The 18,632-nt window shown below is 45.5% G+C and overlaps 1 protein-coding gene across 3 annotated transcripts in view; it reads right to left on the bottom strand.

Annotated features, from left to right (window-relative positions):
* GNB1L (G protein subunit beta 1 like) overlaps window positions 1-18,632 on the bottom strand; it is a 39,909-nt gene that overhangs the window by 2,262 nt on the left and 19,015 nt on the right. For 2 of the 3 annotated variants that reach the window (XM_027689403.1, XM_027689401.1), the window contains exons 2-6: window positions 14,081-14,208; window positions 13,764-13,889; window positions 11,789-11,951; window positions 8,176-8,274; window positions 3,426-3,641 (exon numbers count right to left, since the gene is read on the bottom strand). In XM_027689403.1, coding sequence (XP_027545204.1) covers window positions 3,426-3,641; window positions 8,176-8,274; window positions 11,789-11,951; window positions 13,764-13,889; window positions 14,081-14,196 — 720 coding nt within the window. In that variant the 5' untranslated portion in view covers window positions 14,197-14,208. Of the gene's footprint in view, window positions 1-3,425; window positions 3,642-8,175; window positions 8,275-11,788; window positions 11,952-13,763; window positions 13,890-14,080; window positions 14,209-14,891; window positions 14,919-18,632 lie in introns of those variants that run through there. The other variant, XM_027689400.1, reaches the window with a different exon arrangement.

Below are 18,632 nucleotides of genomic sequence, written 5' to 3'. Positions count from 1 at the left end.
CTGTTTGTCTGAGGTGGGAAGGGATTGACGAGCACATTCTATGTGAGCAGCTTTCCCCCTTGAAGGACATTCCATGATGCACAGTTAGTACAGGATTACAGAGAACACATTAACTGCAGATAACTTTAACCTTTACACTGGACATAGAAAACTCCAGAAATATTAGTCAAAGTTAGTTTCAGATGCAGTTGAACATATTTGGAATCTTACAGACACAAAGCCACAAGCTATTATTTTTCAACTGTGTAACAACTGCCCTAGCTACATACTCAAACAGCAAGAAGTGTGCAGTTTGATGAGAAAAAAGGCTAAATGAAACTTGACATGCTTCTTATTCGCTCCACACATTCCTCTTTTAAAGAGAACCTGAAGAATGTCTCCAACCAATTCAGAAGAGAGGACAGCAAGTTTTGCTCAAGCCTAATGAGCAGCAGGAGGCTGGATGGGGGCCGTTTTGTGGGGCTGCCACTGTCAAACCTGTGCTGTTGGTCAGTGCCTGTGTTCCAAGCCCCCCCCGGTTAGGCTCAGTGGAATTTCTGTGGGCCTGTGTCCTGGGAAGGAAGGATTTGTTCCTTCCCTGACCAGCCTGGCAGTGCCAGCTGGGCCTTGCTCTGGGATTGTTGGCTGTGGCTGCAGCCAGGCCCGGGCGTGGTGCTGCCATCGTTCCTGGCAGCTCTTGGGCAGGATCCACAGCACCAGGGAGCCAGAGCACAGCAAGCCATGGCTTGAACGGAGCCTGGCACGGCCCTGCCTTTGGCTGTGCAGCAGGAGGGAACAGGGGCATTTGTGCATGATCTGCAAACACAGGAGCAAAACAACCCCTTGCTCAAGGTATGTGCAGCCAGCTGAAATCCTAGTGCCAGCATTTGTGCCATCCAGGGACTTACTGCAGTAAGTCACTAACTACAGTAGTCTAATGCATTCCAACATCATTTCCTAACCAGAAAACCAGCTTGTAATTAAGAAAACAAAGAGGTAAAAACAGGTGAGCTGCTTTCAGCCAGTCATGACCGAGGACACTTGCATCTACACCCAAAGCATGTCTTTAAGCCCTCTGCTTATTAGAAAAATAGCCAAAGAGCAGCAGCCTAAGCTTTAGTGTTTGGGGAAAAAGCCTCAGCAACCAAACTAACAAAACTTACATTACATCTTATAGAACTTTTTCTCTTGTCATATATAAAGGAGCTTCTGTGGTTATCAGATTTCTTAGTTGTGCTTTGTTTATTCACCTGCAGAAGCTGTTTACCTCCTACATTCCACCACAAACATCATCACATAATTACACTATCTCTTCCAAATCAGAAGGCTCATAACCAATCCCGGCATTTGCTGACAGTGATGATTTCAGCAACTTTCCTGTAGAAGACAATACCCCAAACTTTCCCCATAGCAATAAAGTGTGCAGTTACCTTCATCATCTCTTCATTGACACACTGGAACATTGCCACTTCAAACAGAGCTGAGCACCATCATTGCATCATTAGTTCTGCACAGCAGATAGCTCTGCCCTGTGCACACTTATTAAAACCCCTTAGAATAAAAATAATGTGCCACTGAGTGGCTTTCCAACGTCTACCATTACCTCAGGTACCTGGAATGTCAGGGAAAAAAATCCCCATCTGGTTTATATTATTAATGCAATAGTGGGAAAAAACTTAATCTATGTCCTTGACAATCTCTAGTTCTCCTATGAAAGATGCATTTTATTAGGGCATTCATACTTGCATGGAGCACAGGAACATTGCTGGGAGCTTACAATACCTGACATTTAAATTTCTTCTGAGAAAAGCTACTATCTCTCAGTGTGAGCTGCTGAGGGTGTAGCTAATCCTGCCTCTCCTGGGAATGTGAATACCTGGTGAAAAACAATACCTGGAACATTTCAGGTGAACTGCTTTTCCCATGAGTTGTACCTGTAGCCCTCCATTAGGGTTAACTCATAACTGGAATGTGCTGGGAAGAACAATATTCCCTTTGAATTAGGAAAAATTATGCTATAATTAATATGAAGGAACGAACTCCTCTCCAGCACCAGAGTATTGGAAGCTTTAAGAAGGCTGTCTTGGTGTCAGATTCCTGACACCTTGGCCTTAGAGAACTAGTCTCAATACCAAGCTTCTTCCTGGGATTGCTCACCTTCCTTCCCCTTCCCTGAGCTAAGGACACCAGCTGCAGATGGTGACAGTAGTGGCAGAAAGGCTGGGCAAAGATCACCAAAAAAACCAACAAACCCAAACCATGGCAACTGTGCCCCAGCCCTGTGGCTCAGAACACCTTCCCTGCCTGTTCTGAGCCCGGTGCCCCCTTCCCTTGCTGTGCTGCGGGTTTGGTGCAGCTCAGACCCTGCTGGGGCAGGGCCATGCCCCACACTGCCCCACAGGCTCTGCCCCATCAGCTGGCTCTGGGGGTGCCTTGCAGACTCCACACCTTTGGAGTGACCCCCAGGTGATGAGTCAACGCTGGATAGCCCAGCGTGTGCTTTTCTTCCTGTAGCACCATTCAGAAAACAGCACTAACTTGCCACATTACCTACAAAAATCTCCATAAAAGCTGCAACGTGGCTGGAACAGCCATTATTGATCTCCCATGAACTGGTGCATCTACAGCTCTCTTCTCCAGGATGGTGTGGGACACACAGGGTCCTTCCCCTTGTTCATGGGACAGCTGCCACTTTAAAGAGGGATGCTTTGGCCATTTAATGTTCCTGAGCCTTTATTTATGCGCTTCATTTCCACACCTAGTTAAATCCTCCTTCCCCCTTGGCACTGCTGGATCACTTGCTAAGGTTGTCTGGATACCAGCAGTGTTTATTGCCATTCACTGAGCTGGTGTCTCCTCCTAACCCAGCCTCTGCAGGTGTGTTGCTGGGCACACACTGGTGCACCAGCTGCCTCATGTTGTGTCTCTGGGGCTCTGTAGGTGCCAAAGGAAGCTGAACCTCTTGTCCTCTGGGTGCTGCTTGGGCTACTCCTACTCTTTTTGTCTGTGAAGTAGTTCACGGAATACTTCTGTCTTTCCCACAGTGGAAAGAAAGCTCTAGTCATTCAAGCAGAACCTTTGGAAAAGCAATCCTTTGTTTCTCATTTTTGTAACTCATTTATAATGTTTAGGGCATTCCGAGAGCTCGATACTACTAACGTGATAAATGAAGATACAGAGGCAATGGCTTGAGTAATGCTAGGCCTGTGTGCCTGTTGCAACTTTGGTAAAACCAGAAACATGTGAGAGGGGGTTTTTTTCTTTTTTTTCTAAATCCTCACCATCTTTTGCTAAGTCTGGTCACATAGCACAGACATTCTAACCAGTCTGTGATTAATTAGCTAGAGATCTGCAACAACTCCTCTTCATGACTAAATATTTTTTTAGTCTATCAAACTGTTAGTGCAGAGTGGGATAAATGACACTAGAGGGCCAGTGATGCTGACCTGGAGGTTCTGTTGCTCATTGAGGCTCCAGATGCGAAGCACCTTTTCAGATGAGCCCGAGATCCCCTTGGTCCTCTCCAAGTCAAAGTCCAGGCTCATCACTGGCTCCTGGTGGCAAATGAGTTGGCTCAACGCTTTTCCCATTGTCACATTCCAGAGGACCACTGACCCATCTTCATAGCCAGCCAGAAGCAAGGGTTGGGAACCACAGCTGAGCTGATCAAGGAAAAAGTAAAATTGTTTGAGAAGTAAGTAGTCTGTTAGGAAAATTACCAACCTGAGGTAGGTTTCAGTCCAAGCACCAAGAGAATAAATGAAAATGCTGACTGGAGTAGAAGTGATAAAGTGTTTAGGAGTGTGAATATCAAATCCTGAGAGTCCATCCACTTACAGAAGGCAGTACTAGGTACTATGTACTTATGGGGTTTATATCTACAGATCAAATTCTAAATTTTATATATATAATACATATCTAACACACACACACACAGATATACACACAGATATAGAAAATGTCTCTCTGAAAATCCAAACTATTGCCCTCTGCAACACCTGAAAAGAGGCTGCCTGAAGTTCTCAGAGCTTTACTTCATGGTCTGAACTTTGTCTGCACTTCTTAAAGAAAATTGCGCCGAGTAACAGAGTTGCTGTCAAGCACTGCAGCCCCCTGGGCACTGACAGAAGTGCCAAGGATTGCAGTCCCACACTGCCAGGGTAGGGTTACACAGGGGGATCCTGTGCTCCAAGGAAAACACTGAGCACTGAGGCACCAAGGGGTTAATGGGCCCCCAGTCCCACTGTAACCAATTGAAAGCTCTTTTGATTAATGATGTCACAGGCCAAAGGCCACGGCACCCTGGGCAGACACCTAATTTATTTAAGCCCCTGAAATAACTCAAAGAGGGGAACATTACTGGATTACGTGTCACACTTAAGGAAAATATTCATCATTGCTCCAGCCAGAAGACTAATGATCCCGTGAGCAGTGACTGGTTACAAGAGTGAAGATGCAAATCCCTAATGAAAAGCAACTAAAAATGAGGCATCTGTTAATGCCAGTTATTTCTTCAATAGGAGAAGAAACATCAAAATAGACACTGGGACTCTGGCCACCTCATGTAGGCACATCTAAGAAATGTATCCAATAGGTTACTCAGATCCTTCCAAACACTGTCTGCTCCCACAGGATTTGTTTACTTGGTATTCAATCCAAAACAAAGGTAAAGGACATAAAGAATTCATTTTTCCCAGGATGACATTACTGACTGAAGTCAAGCTCTCTGCTGTCAGTGCCATGGCACAAACCTGCAGTGGCCAAAGGATCCCAGCCTCTATTTATGGCCCACACTGTTCTCCCACTGCTTCTTATTTGTTCTGGGGGGAGATAAACTAACAGGAGAGGGGTGGTCTGGTGACAGCCTCATGTGCTTCCTCACCTTGTTCAGCCCAGGAAGTGTTTGAATGAGGAAAGATCTCACTGAGCAGGGAGGAATGTTGCCCCTTAAGAGAAGGGAACCAAGGGGAAATCCTTGGAAATGTAGGAAATCCCCTACACCATCCTTCTGAAGGGCTCTGTCCACACCTGGGATCTTGCAGGAACCTCCTTCTTTCTTTTCAGCCCCCTTTTCCTTTGAACAGGTAGGGAGCATGCTCTGGCTAGAAAGGCCCACAAAGCAGGTCTCTCATAGTGCCCAGAACTGTGAACAATTTTTCTGTCAAATTTTTGATTTACTAAAATAATATAACATCAGAGCAATGAATATATGTCAAATACATGTGAACTAATGTTAACTCATCAGGTATTTGGATCTGCTTTTTGATACCAAGGAAAAGTTAAAAAAATCTGAATTAAATGAACATTCCAGATTTTATTTATACTTAATAAACGATAAAACCTTCAAGGCAAAACAAAGTATTTCACAGGTAGTTTTAAGTTTAAAAAAAGCCCCCAGTTTAAGCATAAAAAAGCTCCACAATTATTAGTGCTGCTCTTCTGTCATTAGCCAGTGAAACGTGGTGTGGAGGGGCAGGGTTGGCTCCTCTCCCTGCTCCAAACAGCCTCATGGAGCTCAGGGCCCTCGTGCAGATGGAGGTGAGTGCTCAGCATTTCCAGAAATGCCAAGCAAAAATATTTTTTTTGTGTTGTGGGTATCTCAGCTTAGATTTGAAAACCAGTAATTTGCAAGTGAGATCTAAGATTGGTCTATTTTAAAAACCAAGTATTGTCTCCTATGAAATGAGTGTCTCCCACACTGCTTCTTCCTGACTTTGCTAACCACATGAAGTGTAATATTTCAATGAGTACATGAACTTGAGCAATAAAAGCTCTGGAAAGCTGAGGGGAGTTCTCAGGCTGAGAGCTCACCAGGCTCCTTCCCAGCCCTGTTTGTGGCAGTTCCAGTAACGGGGACTGCTGGAGACGTCTCACCGTGCATGTCCTGCTCCAGTAGGAAAGTTCAATTATAAATCATTGCTCTTCCTAAGCAGAACATCTTGTTGTTGCATTTGGATAAGTGTCAAGGAAGGAAGAAAAGGTGATCTGCTGTCAACTCAACAGGAATAATTGCCACAGTTTATATAAAGTAATAACTCGGCGTTTCCAGTTTCGACATGTATTCTGCTCGTTGAATTATTTTGTTTGCACCATTACGCAACATGATGCCTTCCCCAAGGAGAGCACAGAATTTAAGGGAAAGACTATCCTTACTCCTGCAAATCCTACTCCACCCAATTAGTAATAGCAGGAAGGTGTGAAACGGAAGGGACAATGTATTCAAGAACATAAATCTTCACAAGAAAAAAACTTACTGAATGAGCTAGTATGTTTAAGGAGAGACCTAGAAAAATAGGGGAGAAAGTGCTCAAAACGACCCAAATAAACAACTTGAAGCATTTTGATTGCTTAGGGGAAGCCCAACCCAAGCCTTGGTTGCCTTGTGCTGTGCAGTGCAGTCCCTCATTCCCACTGCTGGGGCTCTGTTGTGTCCCTGAGCTCAGCCCTTGGTTCCTGGCACACAGGACACACCAGGGCCCTGCCTGCAGCCCCAGCTCTCCCTGGCCAGCCAGCCCAGCAGAATTCCTTCAGCCCATCCTGGGGCTCTCTCCCTGTCAGCCTCTGTTCCAACTTGTTCGTTCCCTGTGCCCTCACCAACACCAAAGACCCTCAGGCAGCCCCTGAGCGCTGCCCTGGAGTGCCCCTCCCATGGTCCCTGTGCACTGTCTGCACTGCCCAGCCCAGGCTGGGCACAGAGATCCTGCTGGGCAGGGCTGAGCCCCTGCTCTGCTGCTCTGGGGTGACAGGTTACTCAGAGAGCCACTTGAGAATGCAGAGCATCACTCTGGTACCCCACAGGGAATTATCTGCCCTTAAGGGTGTCCTGCTCCCCACGCTTTCCAACCAAGTTGCACACAATTGTAGAAGAGCAGACGCAGCTGTGAGACTGTCAGGGATTATCTGCACTTGCCTGGTGCAGTCTAGGAAGTTATGGTGAGTTCTCAGAGTCAGAATCTGCATGGAATAATTTACCTCTCCCAGTTCCCAGTTCTCTGCTTTATCCCCACTGGCAACAAAATTAAAAACTACATGAAATTAAGACTCTGCACCTGCTCTGCTTCCTAGAGGAATAGCAATATTAATGCATGCAGAAAATATGGCAAGACAGAGGACTTCTTATACAGGCAACAAAATTTTCAACACTGAACATTTCCTCAGTTATCTCCATCTTATTAAAAAATGTCCAGGAGACAGAAAGCCCCATTCATTTAATCGAGCACTGAACACTGACTGCATTTTTAGGAGAAACTTTGTTTAATAAAAGCCTAATCAGCCTATTTAATTTTCCTTCTATTTTTTTCCTACTCTTTAATTATAGCATGGGACTTGAACAGGGGCCTCTCCTACTTTTGTCTGAAGTCAGCAAATGAATTCCTCTAGATTTCAGTTGGTTCAGGACTTTGAGTGCAGACACTAAGGCCTCAAACTCTGACTGAGAATGTTTTCACCTGAAAGCAACACAAATGTTGAGCTGAGCCTGCAGGAACTACACATTTGGCATGAGCGTGGATGGTCCTGCAGACCTGTAACTGTGTGTGCTCGGGGGTTAAATGGGAATCAGCTTTGCCACCAGTTCTTTGGACATTTAGAGCCGATCACTTCAACTCCTTCCTCCCTCTACTGTCACCCTTTTCTATTACTTGTCATTCACTGTTGGCAGCCCATAAACATTATTGGCTAAATATTCTGCAAATATGTTTTTTTCACTAACTGCTTTTATTTACCTTTTTGTCCAAAGTCAGTACCACCATAAATATTTTGTTCCTATTGTATGTCTGGAATAGAAATGTTCATAGAGTGCTTCCTCGTCCTGAGGGCATTGAAGTGAATGTAATCTGCCATTAAAATCACAGTTTTCAAGCAACCCAGTCATTTCTCATCATTCTTAATGCAGTGAGAAACCATATCAAACAAGTGGCTTTGGTAAGTCATTCATTTTCCTCTTGATTGATGCAAAAAGTGTATCTATCCTAAGGATATAAAGCTTTCCCTCAGCATTTGCAAATCTTCCATTAAAGCTTGGAAAGCTCTGAAAGTTACATTAAGGATGTTCACAAATCTTTCCCCCCTTTAATAGTATAATTACTTGATTGGTTTGATAATAAATCAAAATCCAAGTGAAGAAAGATTCATGTGCTTCATATAAAATGAATCACAGGGAAAACATTTCACAATTAGCAGGCACTCTTGCCTTACCTGCCATAACTTCAGACACATGGGCATGCCCAGCTTGGCACCCACCTCTGGCTTCAAGGTACAGACTGACGTCTTGGATGGCAGCTCCAAAACCTGAACCTGACATCAGGAAAACAAGAGGAGTTGGTCAGGCTCCAGGTCAAAATTCTGCTCTTAAAAACACAAGTCTTTTAAGGTGATTAAGGTTAGTATAAGCTCCTCCAGTAAAAACTGTCTGCAGGAAGATGAGGAATGCATGCTGAGTTGGAGCTGCAGGGGAATCTACAGCTCTCTACAGAAGTGCATTGTTTTAGGAACAGAGTGAGCACATCCTCTTCTCCACTCCTCCAGTTCATCTGCATCACAGTCTGCTTCCCAAACAGTAGGTGACATGTGCACACCACAGATAATACTGCAGACTGCTTCAACTGACAACACAGCCCTGCTTCCTTTCTCCTCTTTCCCTCTCTGTTGCTAATTTTTTGGCTGTGTTCCCCTCTGGACACTTGCATTCTCTGCTCTGTGCTGTTGTGGTAACAGAAATAGAGGCAGTATGTGTATGCCAGGAGGATGTTTTATTTCCTGCCCAGAGTCACTGGGCTCCCAGGCTGCAGCAGCAGCAGCACACAGGTATTTTTGACACAATGTTGTCTGACCCTGTTCACAGCAGGGTCAGACAATGCTGTGTTAAACACCTGCTCTCTCTACAGAGCAGCTCCCACTGTGCTTGCACTGACGGTAATGAATTACGGATCTGCTGTTTTTCTGTTTGTTTTTTTTTAAACATTGGGCAAGTCATTCCTGTGCCAAGGAAGAAGCTCATTTCCACCTCAGGATGATGGCAGGCAAGATCAGGAGGCTGCCTTTTCTGTTTGGCACTGGAAGGTTTTGACTCTTGACTGACGTGGCAGTGCCTCAGCTCTGGGCTGGTTCTCAAGCCTGGAACTATGGAGAAACAGAAGCTCTTGGGTATCAGAACCTTGCTGCCAGAAACATGGCTGTTTCTCAAACACACCCCTAATCACCAAGGTGATCTTTTCTTTTAATTAAATAAACAATGGTCTGCATTATGTTGTAAAATTAAACGACTTGAACCATTTGGTAAAGAGCCCCCCGGTCCTGGGCCCTTTCGAAGGGGCAGGACCCGGCGCTGCCGGACGGCCCCGGTGCCGAACCTCCCGGAGCATCGGAGGAGCTGCTCCACAAACACGGCTCCGCAGGGAGCCATCAATCACGGCCACGGCAGCTGCCATGGTTCCAATCCCATCCCTTCAGTTCAAAGCCTGCCAGAACATCTTCCTATTTGTGGAGGCTGAGCCAGCCTGCCAGCAGCCAGCTGCTCTCGAGGACTGCGGCACCGCACTCAGCACACACCGCGCTCCCAGAGCCACGGGAGAGAGCAGGAAACTGTTCTGGAGGAGCAGTGACCACAGCCAAGAGCCATCCAGTCTGCAGCCAAAGCTGGGAACAGACCAAAGGCTCATCAGCTGGGAATTCTGGTTCTTTCAAGCTACACTCTTAACAAAAGATCCTTTTCTCTTGGCAACTTTCTTGCTATCAACATAATAACCAAGTTTGCTGTGGCAGGAAATGGGCTGTAAATATGAGGATGACCTGCCCTCATCGGGCATCTTTCATCACTGTCTCTCCAAAGGGCATTGCCTCCTAGGCAAGACTGAAACTGCAACTGCGATGTATGAGGAAGGGTAAGTGTGGTGTGATAAATGCACTTCTGCAGGTTAAAAGGAAAAAACCTTCTTCACTCTACCTTGACTGAAAACAGATGAACTGGTACGAGGGCCACAGTTGGGCTTGCAAAGGCCAAAGAAAAACCCAGTGAGCAAAGCTTTGTGCAGGAGGCAGGCAGGCATGAGCTGCTGCCTGTGCTGGACTGACAGTTCCAGAGGCTGTCTGCATTAAAAGTAACTGAGCCTTAGAAATAAATACTATTTCATATATTTTGACAACTGTAACCTAAAACTTGAAGTGCTGTGTTTATGTTGGTTTTGCTTAATAGAAGAAAGATTTGCCTTTGCCTGAGGTTAATAGTGTTCCTGGGTGGCTAAAACTGGCCACAAGGAAACACACCCTTTTTCTTTTTCACATTAATAAAGCTTTTAACATGTTTCTGGCAAATTGGCAAGAAAAGTGCGTGTAACTCATAATTGGTGATTTAAATGCAATCATGAACAAATAAATGCCTGTTCAGATCTCATTATTTATGGACTGAACCTGCTTTAAGACAAAATTACTCTTTTTTTGGGCACCAGCCAAGCATAAACACTTATTAAGTCTTAATTTTAATCATAAGCTGGAAATGTACTGCGTCTCACACAGTGCTGCCTATTTGGAAGGACTGTATATTATGGGAGCTCCTGTGAATTTATGGGAACGTGACATGGTTCTAGTGCAAGGGGCACACCCAGAGTGGGACTCTTCTACCTGAGGAGACAGCAAATCATCCTCCCCTGCAGGGCCCACGCAAAAAATGAGAACAAACCAGGGATGAGTCCCTGGGGTGTCCTGTTTGGGTCAGATGAATATTTAATTCTTCACCCCAGAATCACTTGTCAGCTCTGTTTAACTGATACCTTATTGAGCAAAATGGAGGGAGTTCTTTGTTTGATCAGAACAAGGTATGGCCCAGACTGGTTGTACTTACTGGAGCAGTGGTTGTGTCTGCAGGCTCACTCAGTGCTGTGAAAGGCTGAACACTCTGGCTGTGAGCCAGCAAAGTACTTAAATATGTGCTTAACTTCTGAATAATAAAATGTTCACATTTTCTTGCAATACAGGCACTTATTACTTCATGTGTATAAAATATGCAACTTTTAGTTTCAAGATACAGACCAGAAAAGCATCTGAACTTTTATGCTCATCAACAAGTTCAGTGAGGTACAATATTTCTTTTCATATTTATGTGACGATTTTTTTTTCATAATTTTGGTATTTTGATGTCAAGTATTTGAAATAATTTCTTTTAATGTGATGTTCTCAAACAGTCCTTTGTAGAAAACAAAGCTATGATTTCTACAAAGCAGAAGTGGAAGTTGCCAACAAAGCTGTCAGTCAGGGAGTGCAGTGACAGTGGTATTAGATGTGGACATTTCAGGAGGAACTGAAATGGACCCTGCAATTATCTCACACTGAGCAAACCTCTGGCCACTAATCGTAATTCAGCTGTTTCCAGCTCCAGTCCCGGGGAAGGAATTAGCCCGGGGTGAAAGGCCCCGGATCGCGTTACAAATGAGCTGCCCCTCCCCTGCTCAGAGGAGAGCTGAGCACCTCCACCTCATGGCAGACCTGCTGACCACGAGTTCCCCACAAGGACTCCTGTTCCCAGCATCCAGCAGCACCAGAAGAGTTTTCAAAACTCCTGCATGTGAAGACCAGCAGCCACTGCAAATACTGAACTGTCAGACAAACCTCGGGCTGGTGTCCTTGTCATTAGAGCAGGAGTTATAGAATTCAGTCATCTTTGGGGCAGTAAAATTAGTGATTAGAACCCCAAAGATTTCTTGTGCTGCCCTCTCTTGAGCAGAGAACTTGAGAGCAGTGATGCTCCCCTCCTGAACAATGTCATTGCAGTAACAAAGGCAACCTCCCAAGCACCAGAAAAAGAGACATGTCCTACCTCCTGCAGGCCTTTGGCTGCCGTGGCCACCAGCCAGCGTCCCTGGGCCACCTGCACCAGGGAGCACCTGCAGAATCCCACGTGCTCCGTGCACACTGAGTCCGTCACCGCGGTCCGGCCCTCTGCTAAATCCCACAGGCAGATCCTCTGGTCCCGGCCCTGGCTGGGACAGTGACACACATCTGTGAGCTGCAGGTCCCAGGAGCCCTCAGCTCAAACTGGGGCTGGCCCAGGCCGGAGTGCAGAGCTCAGTCCAGCTGGGGGGTGTTAATGGGGTCTGTAATTAACGGGGAACTCGGGGTCCCTTCCGCAGAACTGGCCGAGAGGGTCAAACATCCCCGGGAGGAGGGAGGGCCTGAGAGCCAGGCAGACACCCTGCAGTCCCAGAGGGCTGTTCCCATGTGGAGAGAGGCTTCAGCGAGCCCAGTTATGCTATTTATGTGTATTTATAAAGTCTCATGAGCATTTGAACATATTCACAATAAAAAGACTTATATTTTACCATTAATCAGATCTAATTTAAAAGGAAACAAAAGTACCCAGAGAGCCAGCAAGACAACACAGACCGTGTCAGAGATAAATAAAAAGCTACAGTTATTCAGTGGGCAACGTCCCACAGGCACAGGGAGGGCAGAGAGGGCTGGTGGGGCTGCCACGTGTGGAGACACGACAGGAGAGGGACTGGCAGCAATTAAACACCAAATGTTGAATGCTGTGACTCCAACACCCCCAGAGCCCTGTAGCTGAATCCCCGAGGCACAAGTGCGGCTCACTCTGGCTCTGGCACAGCCCTCGGGGGCTCTCCCAGCCCAGGAGCCCAAAGGGCACAGCAGGAATTGCTGCAGGGTTCTGGGATCCCACTGCCTCTGGAACAAGGTACTGTCAGGAGAAACTTCCAGTCCATAAACTACAGGAGCACAGGACATATGTCCTCATGCTACCCCTGGGCCAAGGAGTCACCAAAAATCCCCTCTCCATGTGTTACTTTAATTAGCTGGATCACCTGATGAAGTATGAAACCAAAACAGAGGAGATGTGAATCTGCAGACTGTTGGGACTTCTTCAGTCAATACAAAAACTCCCACCTACTGTTCAGCTGAGTGACAAGCTGACACAACATTTACAGCACTGGGAACACAAACAATGTGGTGCTGCAAGAAATTGTTGTGATTTAGCTTTAGAAGAGAGAAATCCAAAATACAGGTACCTGCTGTCCTAAAATTGCACTGCTATGTGAACTGTTATAACTATACAGCAGAAATAGAGGTTTGGAAGAACTCTATAATTATACAGACAATGTTCATTCAATATGATTTTATGGGGAAGAGTGTTGAGAATTGTACCTAGGCAGATAAGAAATATAAATGCTAATGAGTTCCACGTATATTATGAGATGTCTTCTCTAGATAAACACGTCAGAACACCTCCTAATCATACAGACACTTTGGCATCTACTCTAGATCACCTGTCTAATCCAAAATACACAAATCTTCCCTTGCTAAACAAGAGGATATTTTGCAACAAAGCAAAGGCATGAAACTCAGCATCCTTGCTCATTTTCAGTCTTCCACTCTCCATCTCTGATTCTTCTCTTCTTTCCTTCCCTTTTCTCCCTCCCCTCTATTTACAAACTCTTTATATCAATATTCCCTGAGAACCAGCTGTGAAAGGTTTGTCAACTTCAAATCCAAATGTGTTTCCTTTACCCAAACACTGCCCTGATCTCAGTGCAGTAATAAAGGCACTGTGGATCCCAAGTTGTTGTGATGTCATAACATGCACATCATAAAGAAATAATTTCTATTTTCCCCCCACTTTTTATTCTAGAGTTTCTCTGTATTTTTGTACTTCAGTGCCTTTCCACATGTGTTGGGGAGACTTTCAGTGACTCCAGAATTACGAGACTTTTTTCCCTTCAGTCGTGTCCATCCCAGAGACAAGAACTCTTTCCCTGGTTTTCCTCTGCTTTGCTCACCTGAGGAGCCTGTCTTTGCCACCCATTGTCTCCACACAGTAGACAGATTTTCGTCCATGGCCATCCAGTGCTGTGTCCACTCTGCGTGTTTTCAGGTTCCAGACGTGGATGAGCCCGTTCTCAGAGCTGGCAATAGGAACAGATGCTTTTAGTGTGACCACTGCATTCCTTTTCTTTTTGTTTCCCAAACTGAAGGGGTGTGCACAGACAGCACACCCATCATTCACAACCACACGGTGCTGTTTTCTCCAGACATTCTAATGGTTTTAAAAGGAAACGAGCACACTCAGAGCAGGCAGAAATCCTGGTTTCCTTACCCAGAGAACAGAACAGGGGGATCGGGTTCTTGGCCTCCACAGGAGAAGTGCAGAGTGTGGATGGCAGCACTGGTACCTCTGAGCACAAACTGGGGATCTGGAGGTGGCAGAGCCATCCCAGCAACGAGCTGTGGGGGTGAGAAGAAGACACAGATATTACCAAGGGGAAGGCAAAATGAAAGGTAAAGTGAAATGACAACTTTGAATATATTCTGAACAGGACGTTGCTTTTCCTGGTCACTCTGCTCTTTGAATTATCATTACTGAATGTTATTTCTCTTTGCCACACAGCTCAGGGTAAAGCATTTCTCAGAACAGCAGCTGTGAAGCAGTGTCCAGCCTGCTCTTTGCTGCACTGCTCTGTCAGGGAGGTGCTGAGATGGCCACACACACCCCTCACACTCTCGGAAATACAAAATTGGTCACCTGTTCTCCCTGCTGCAAAAGGCAAGAGCCACACAATGCAAGAAACTGGATACCCATAATTTCAGTGGGCAAGCAATTCATCATTCCCTTTAGCCCCTTGGCTAAGTCTTTCCCCTTCCTCCCCATAAAAATACTACTTCTGTGTTTCCCCTCACAACCGTTTCCAGAAAAGCACTGCAGTGAACACATCAACTGCAAAGGATTTCTGATGAGACTGCAGTTCTGGTGCACACAAGAATCCCATTACTCTTGAGTGTTTGGATTTTTGGTTCCAAGCATGGTTACCGGAAAAAAGAAATGCAGTGTTTCACACTCAGTGACTACTGTGTTAAACATTGTATTCCAAGCGGTTTGTATTCCCTAAAGGATCAAAAGGGATGGATACTTTCAGCTTCATGTCATCAGTTCAAAGGTGGTGGGCTCAGCACAGAACAGGACCCGTGTATGGGGAAGGAGCTGCTCTGTCCCATGTGGGAAACACAAAGGACAGTTCCTGATGAGCTCCCAGGGACAGCCCGTGCCATTCCCACAGGCCCAGCCCGTGCCATTCCCACAGGCAGCTCTCCCTGCCCTGGCACCCTCGCCAGGTATTTCCAGTCACAGAACACCTGCACAGGCAGCTCTGCACAAGCACCAGAGAAGGATGAGAATGACTTTTCTGTGCTCTGACTTGCTGCAAATGACCCTCCAGACCTGTGCTGGGACAAGGGAACCAGCAGCTTCTTTGACTGGAACTGTAATTTGCAATTCCAAAATGCATTATAATGTCCATCACAAAAAATATTTTCACCATGAAAAGTGTTTACTGCCTTATCTGTGGCATTACTAGCTATGCTTTATGTTTGCTTCTTCATTTCTGACCTGACTTCACACAGAAAAGGTCATCTTTCGCCACTACAGATGTCAACTCTTGCCACTTTTGCCTACTCATGCATGTGTTACCCCAGATTAGACAAACATTTTGCTAAATTCAGTAAGGGAAGATCAGCAGGTGTTTGCCTGCCTGCTGGCTCACAGCAGAGGGATTGCAGAGAATCAGAACAGAGCACCAGAGCTACAAGTTCCACGTAAAACAGCTCAACTGTTGGTCATCACCGCTCAGCATCAGCTTTGGAATCGTGTTCAGTGGATGCACTTGCTGTTGCACCTCATTTGCAGGTCTGCCTTGAGTGTTTATAGATCAGTAATCACCATGGTATCTACAGGTCCTAATTAAATGCAATTATCTTTTAGAACTAGTGATGAAACGTAATGTGCAGCATAATGTGCAGTTCTCTCTCAATAGCACTGTGTAATTAGGTATGAAAATGATGAGCTCAGTGGATCCCCTCCGTGTTTTAGGGCCCTGACTCATGTGTTTTATGATGCTGATCCAGACTCCTGACAGGCATTACACGATGTACAGGTTGGCCCCATGGCGAGATCCAGCTCCCATCTGTCCCCTGCTGTACATGTTACACCTGTACCCTGGTTACAAACCTGTGAGAGTGAGGATTCTGTGCCCGGGGGTCCCTCTCTGGGCACCCCAGAGTGTGCTCGTGCCCTCAGCCCCCCTTTGTGCAGCCCTGTCAGCGTGAGGAGCTGGTCCGAGGGTGCAGCACTCCCTGTGCTCAGCAGTCCCTGTGCTCAGCAGTCCCTGTGCTCAGCACGAGGCAGAGCCGAGCCAGCCCAGGGGCCAGCTGGGATTACAAGGCAGGCTTTTAACAGCATTTTTCTAATTACCCCCCCCAGGTTTCTGCTGACAGACAGCAGTGTGTGCGTGGCTCTGGGAAGGCTTTACCTGGCATCAAACAGACACTACTAATGCATGTCTTTACAAGGAGGAGGGTTCAGAACAATCCTCAGACCGGTTACAAGAGAAAAAACCAACTACTGAAAACACACTTCTGAGCTGTAAGCAAATGAAGGGACTTTTTGCTCCTTGGAGCCTGGTTCTTTCCTTACTTTTCTGCTAATCATATATGTGAATCTGGAAATTTGGCTTAATATTAAACCTAATTTTTATTGAGCTTATGACTCCTTATTACCTCCTATCATGATCTGGCAGATGAATGGCAGTGTGACACTATTAAGTGTCTCATTTTCCTTCCAGCAAGCGCTGAACTATAAAATTGCATCTGTGCTGTCTTTATCCAGGAGCTTGGACAAGTCACTAAAGACCAAGATTTAATTAAAAGTTCTTAGGTACAGAAAGTCCCACGAGGTTGCAAATAGATGGACATTTAGTGCACCAGTGCTTTAACGACTCCAAGAAAGCATCAATCTGTTCCTGTTGACACATAAGCATCCTCAAAACCATGATATTCAGCCCACCTTCAGCTCAGCAGGTAGCTCAGTCTCTCCCTTACAGGGATAATGAACTACATTGTGGTGCACTGATATGCACAGATAATGGTTACACCGTGCTTTGCTGAGCAGACAGCTACAAACATGCTAAATGTGACGACTGGGAGATGGTTAAAGCCTCTGGGTAAATTTTTCAAAAGTGCCTAAGTGATTTAGAAGCCTAAGACTCCTTTCCAAATGAATTTTCAATCCTACATCTCTAGGACTTTTTAAAGTTTCACCCCAGGTGTCTGAAAATGAGTTCTCTAATTAGCACAACATTTATTTTCTTGTTAATGCCATCTAGCCTCAGGGAGACCAATCTGTTCTTCTTAACTGAGGATATCTGCAACAAATTTAATTAAATGAATTTGCTTAGTATTTAGTCTGGTCTGAGAGCAAATTCTGGCTCAAGGGCTTGAACAAGTGAAGTGCAACCTACAGAAGAAAGTTCATTTAAAAGCAGGGCTCCACTGTATGTTTTAAAAGGGCTGCACTGTCTGTGTGTCCCAGAGATCTCATGCTGTGCCTCCTGCCTCCTGGGAAAGGAGTTCAGAGACACGAATACAGGAATCATTTTCTTAGGGCAGTATTTGCTTGCAAGAGATGCAACACTCACCATCACGCTCTTTCTTTTGAGAAGATGTTCCACTTCTTACTTCTTGCAGCCCTCCCTGCCTGTCTCAGCATCCTCCTGCAGGGGCTGAGCCACCCTGGGGGACACAGGCAGGGACAGTTCAGGGTGCAGAGCCCGGGGCTCCTGCACAGCTCCCGTTTGTACACGAGAGAGGAGGGGAAGCCACTTGTCCAAACCAGGGCTTCAATCAGCAAACAGCCAAGTGCACCCGGCATTAAAACCAAAAAGGGGTTTGTCTAAAAAAATGCATCTGCTAAATGCCAGAGCAATCAAACTTCCTTCAAACCTACGTTATTTTAGAGAACAATTCTCTACTAATATCCCTCACAAATCTTACTTTGCTTAGGTTGCAATTAGAATAATCCTCAAACCATTTGAATTTCTATGCAGTGGTATTCCAGTATCATCACTTCAGCATTCGATATAAAAAAGTTAAGCTTTTATTTAATGAGAGTCATTTAAAATATGTAAATGTCAAAAGGATTACCTTAGAAAAATCTCTCGGAGAATTAAAAACATTAACAGATTCCCACAGGAAAAATTCCAGCAGAATTCAGCAACTCTCCTGTTCCCACTCCTGTCACTTGTATTTCTATCACACATTGAAGCAAAAACAAATTGCTATTAAAATATCATCCAAACACCCTCCTCCCCCTAACAAACTCCACAGTTCAGTTTGAGATACCAACGGCTCAAGCAAAGACAAGAAAAAAATCCTCTTTTTTTTTTCTTTAGGCTTATTTAGAGTAGTAAAAACTGAGTGGTAAAAGAGCTTTTTCAGGTATAGGAGAAATAAATCTCTCTAGGCATGTCTGGCAAACTGTTTTGGGACTGAAACCAGCAGGTGTGCAGACATAATTACTACTGCAAAATATCCAACACATCCAGGTGTGCTCACAAACAGATATATAAAATCCCTGTTATTTTTTGAAAATTCCTACTCTACCAGGTGCCATCCTCCCAAAGGAAAACCAGAGCAAAGACTGAGTTGAGGAAGATGTGAATAAATTGTCCTTGCCCCCTTGCAGGCTGTGTGTCTTTCCCCTCACACAAAAGCCCTTTTCCAGGCTGCAGTCCCGGGCCTCCCGTGACCTGCACGGCCGGGACGCTCCGTGCTACCAGGGCTTTGGGAATGGGGCACCAGGGCTTTGGGAATGGGGCACC

Source organism: Neopelma chrysocephalum, unplaced genomic scaffold, assembly GCF_003984885.1.
Source record: "Neopelma chrysocephalum unplaced genomic scaffold, ASM398488v2 Primary Assembly neopelma1_77, whole genome shotgun sequence".
Lineage (NCBI taxonomy): Eukaryota > Metazoa > Chordata > Aves > Passeriformes > Pipridae > Neopelma > Neopelma chrysocephalum.
This window is presented reverse-complemented; position numbering and strand designations above follow the sequence as displayed.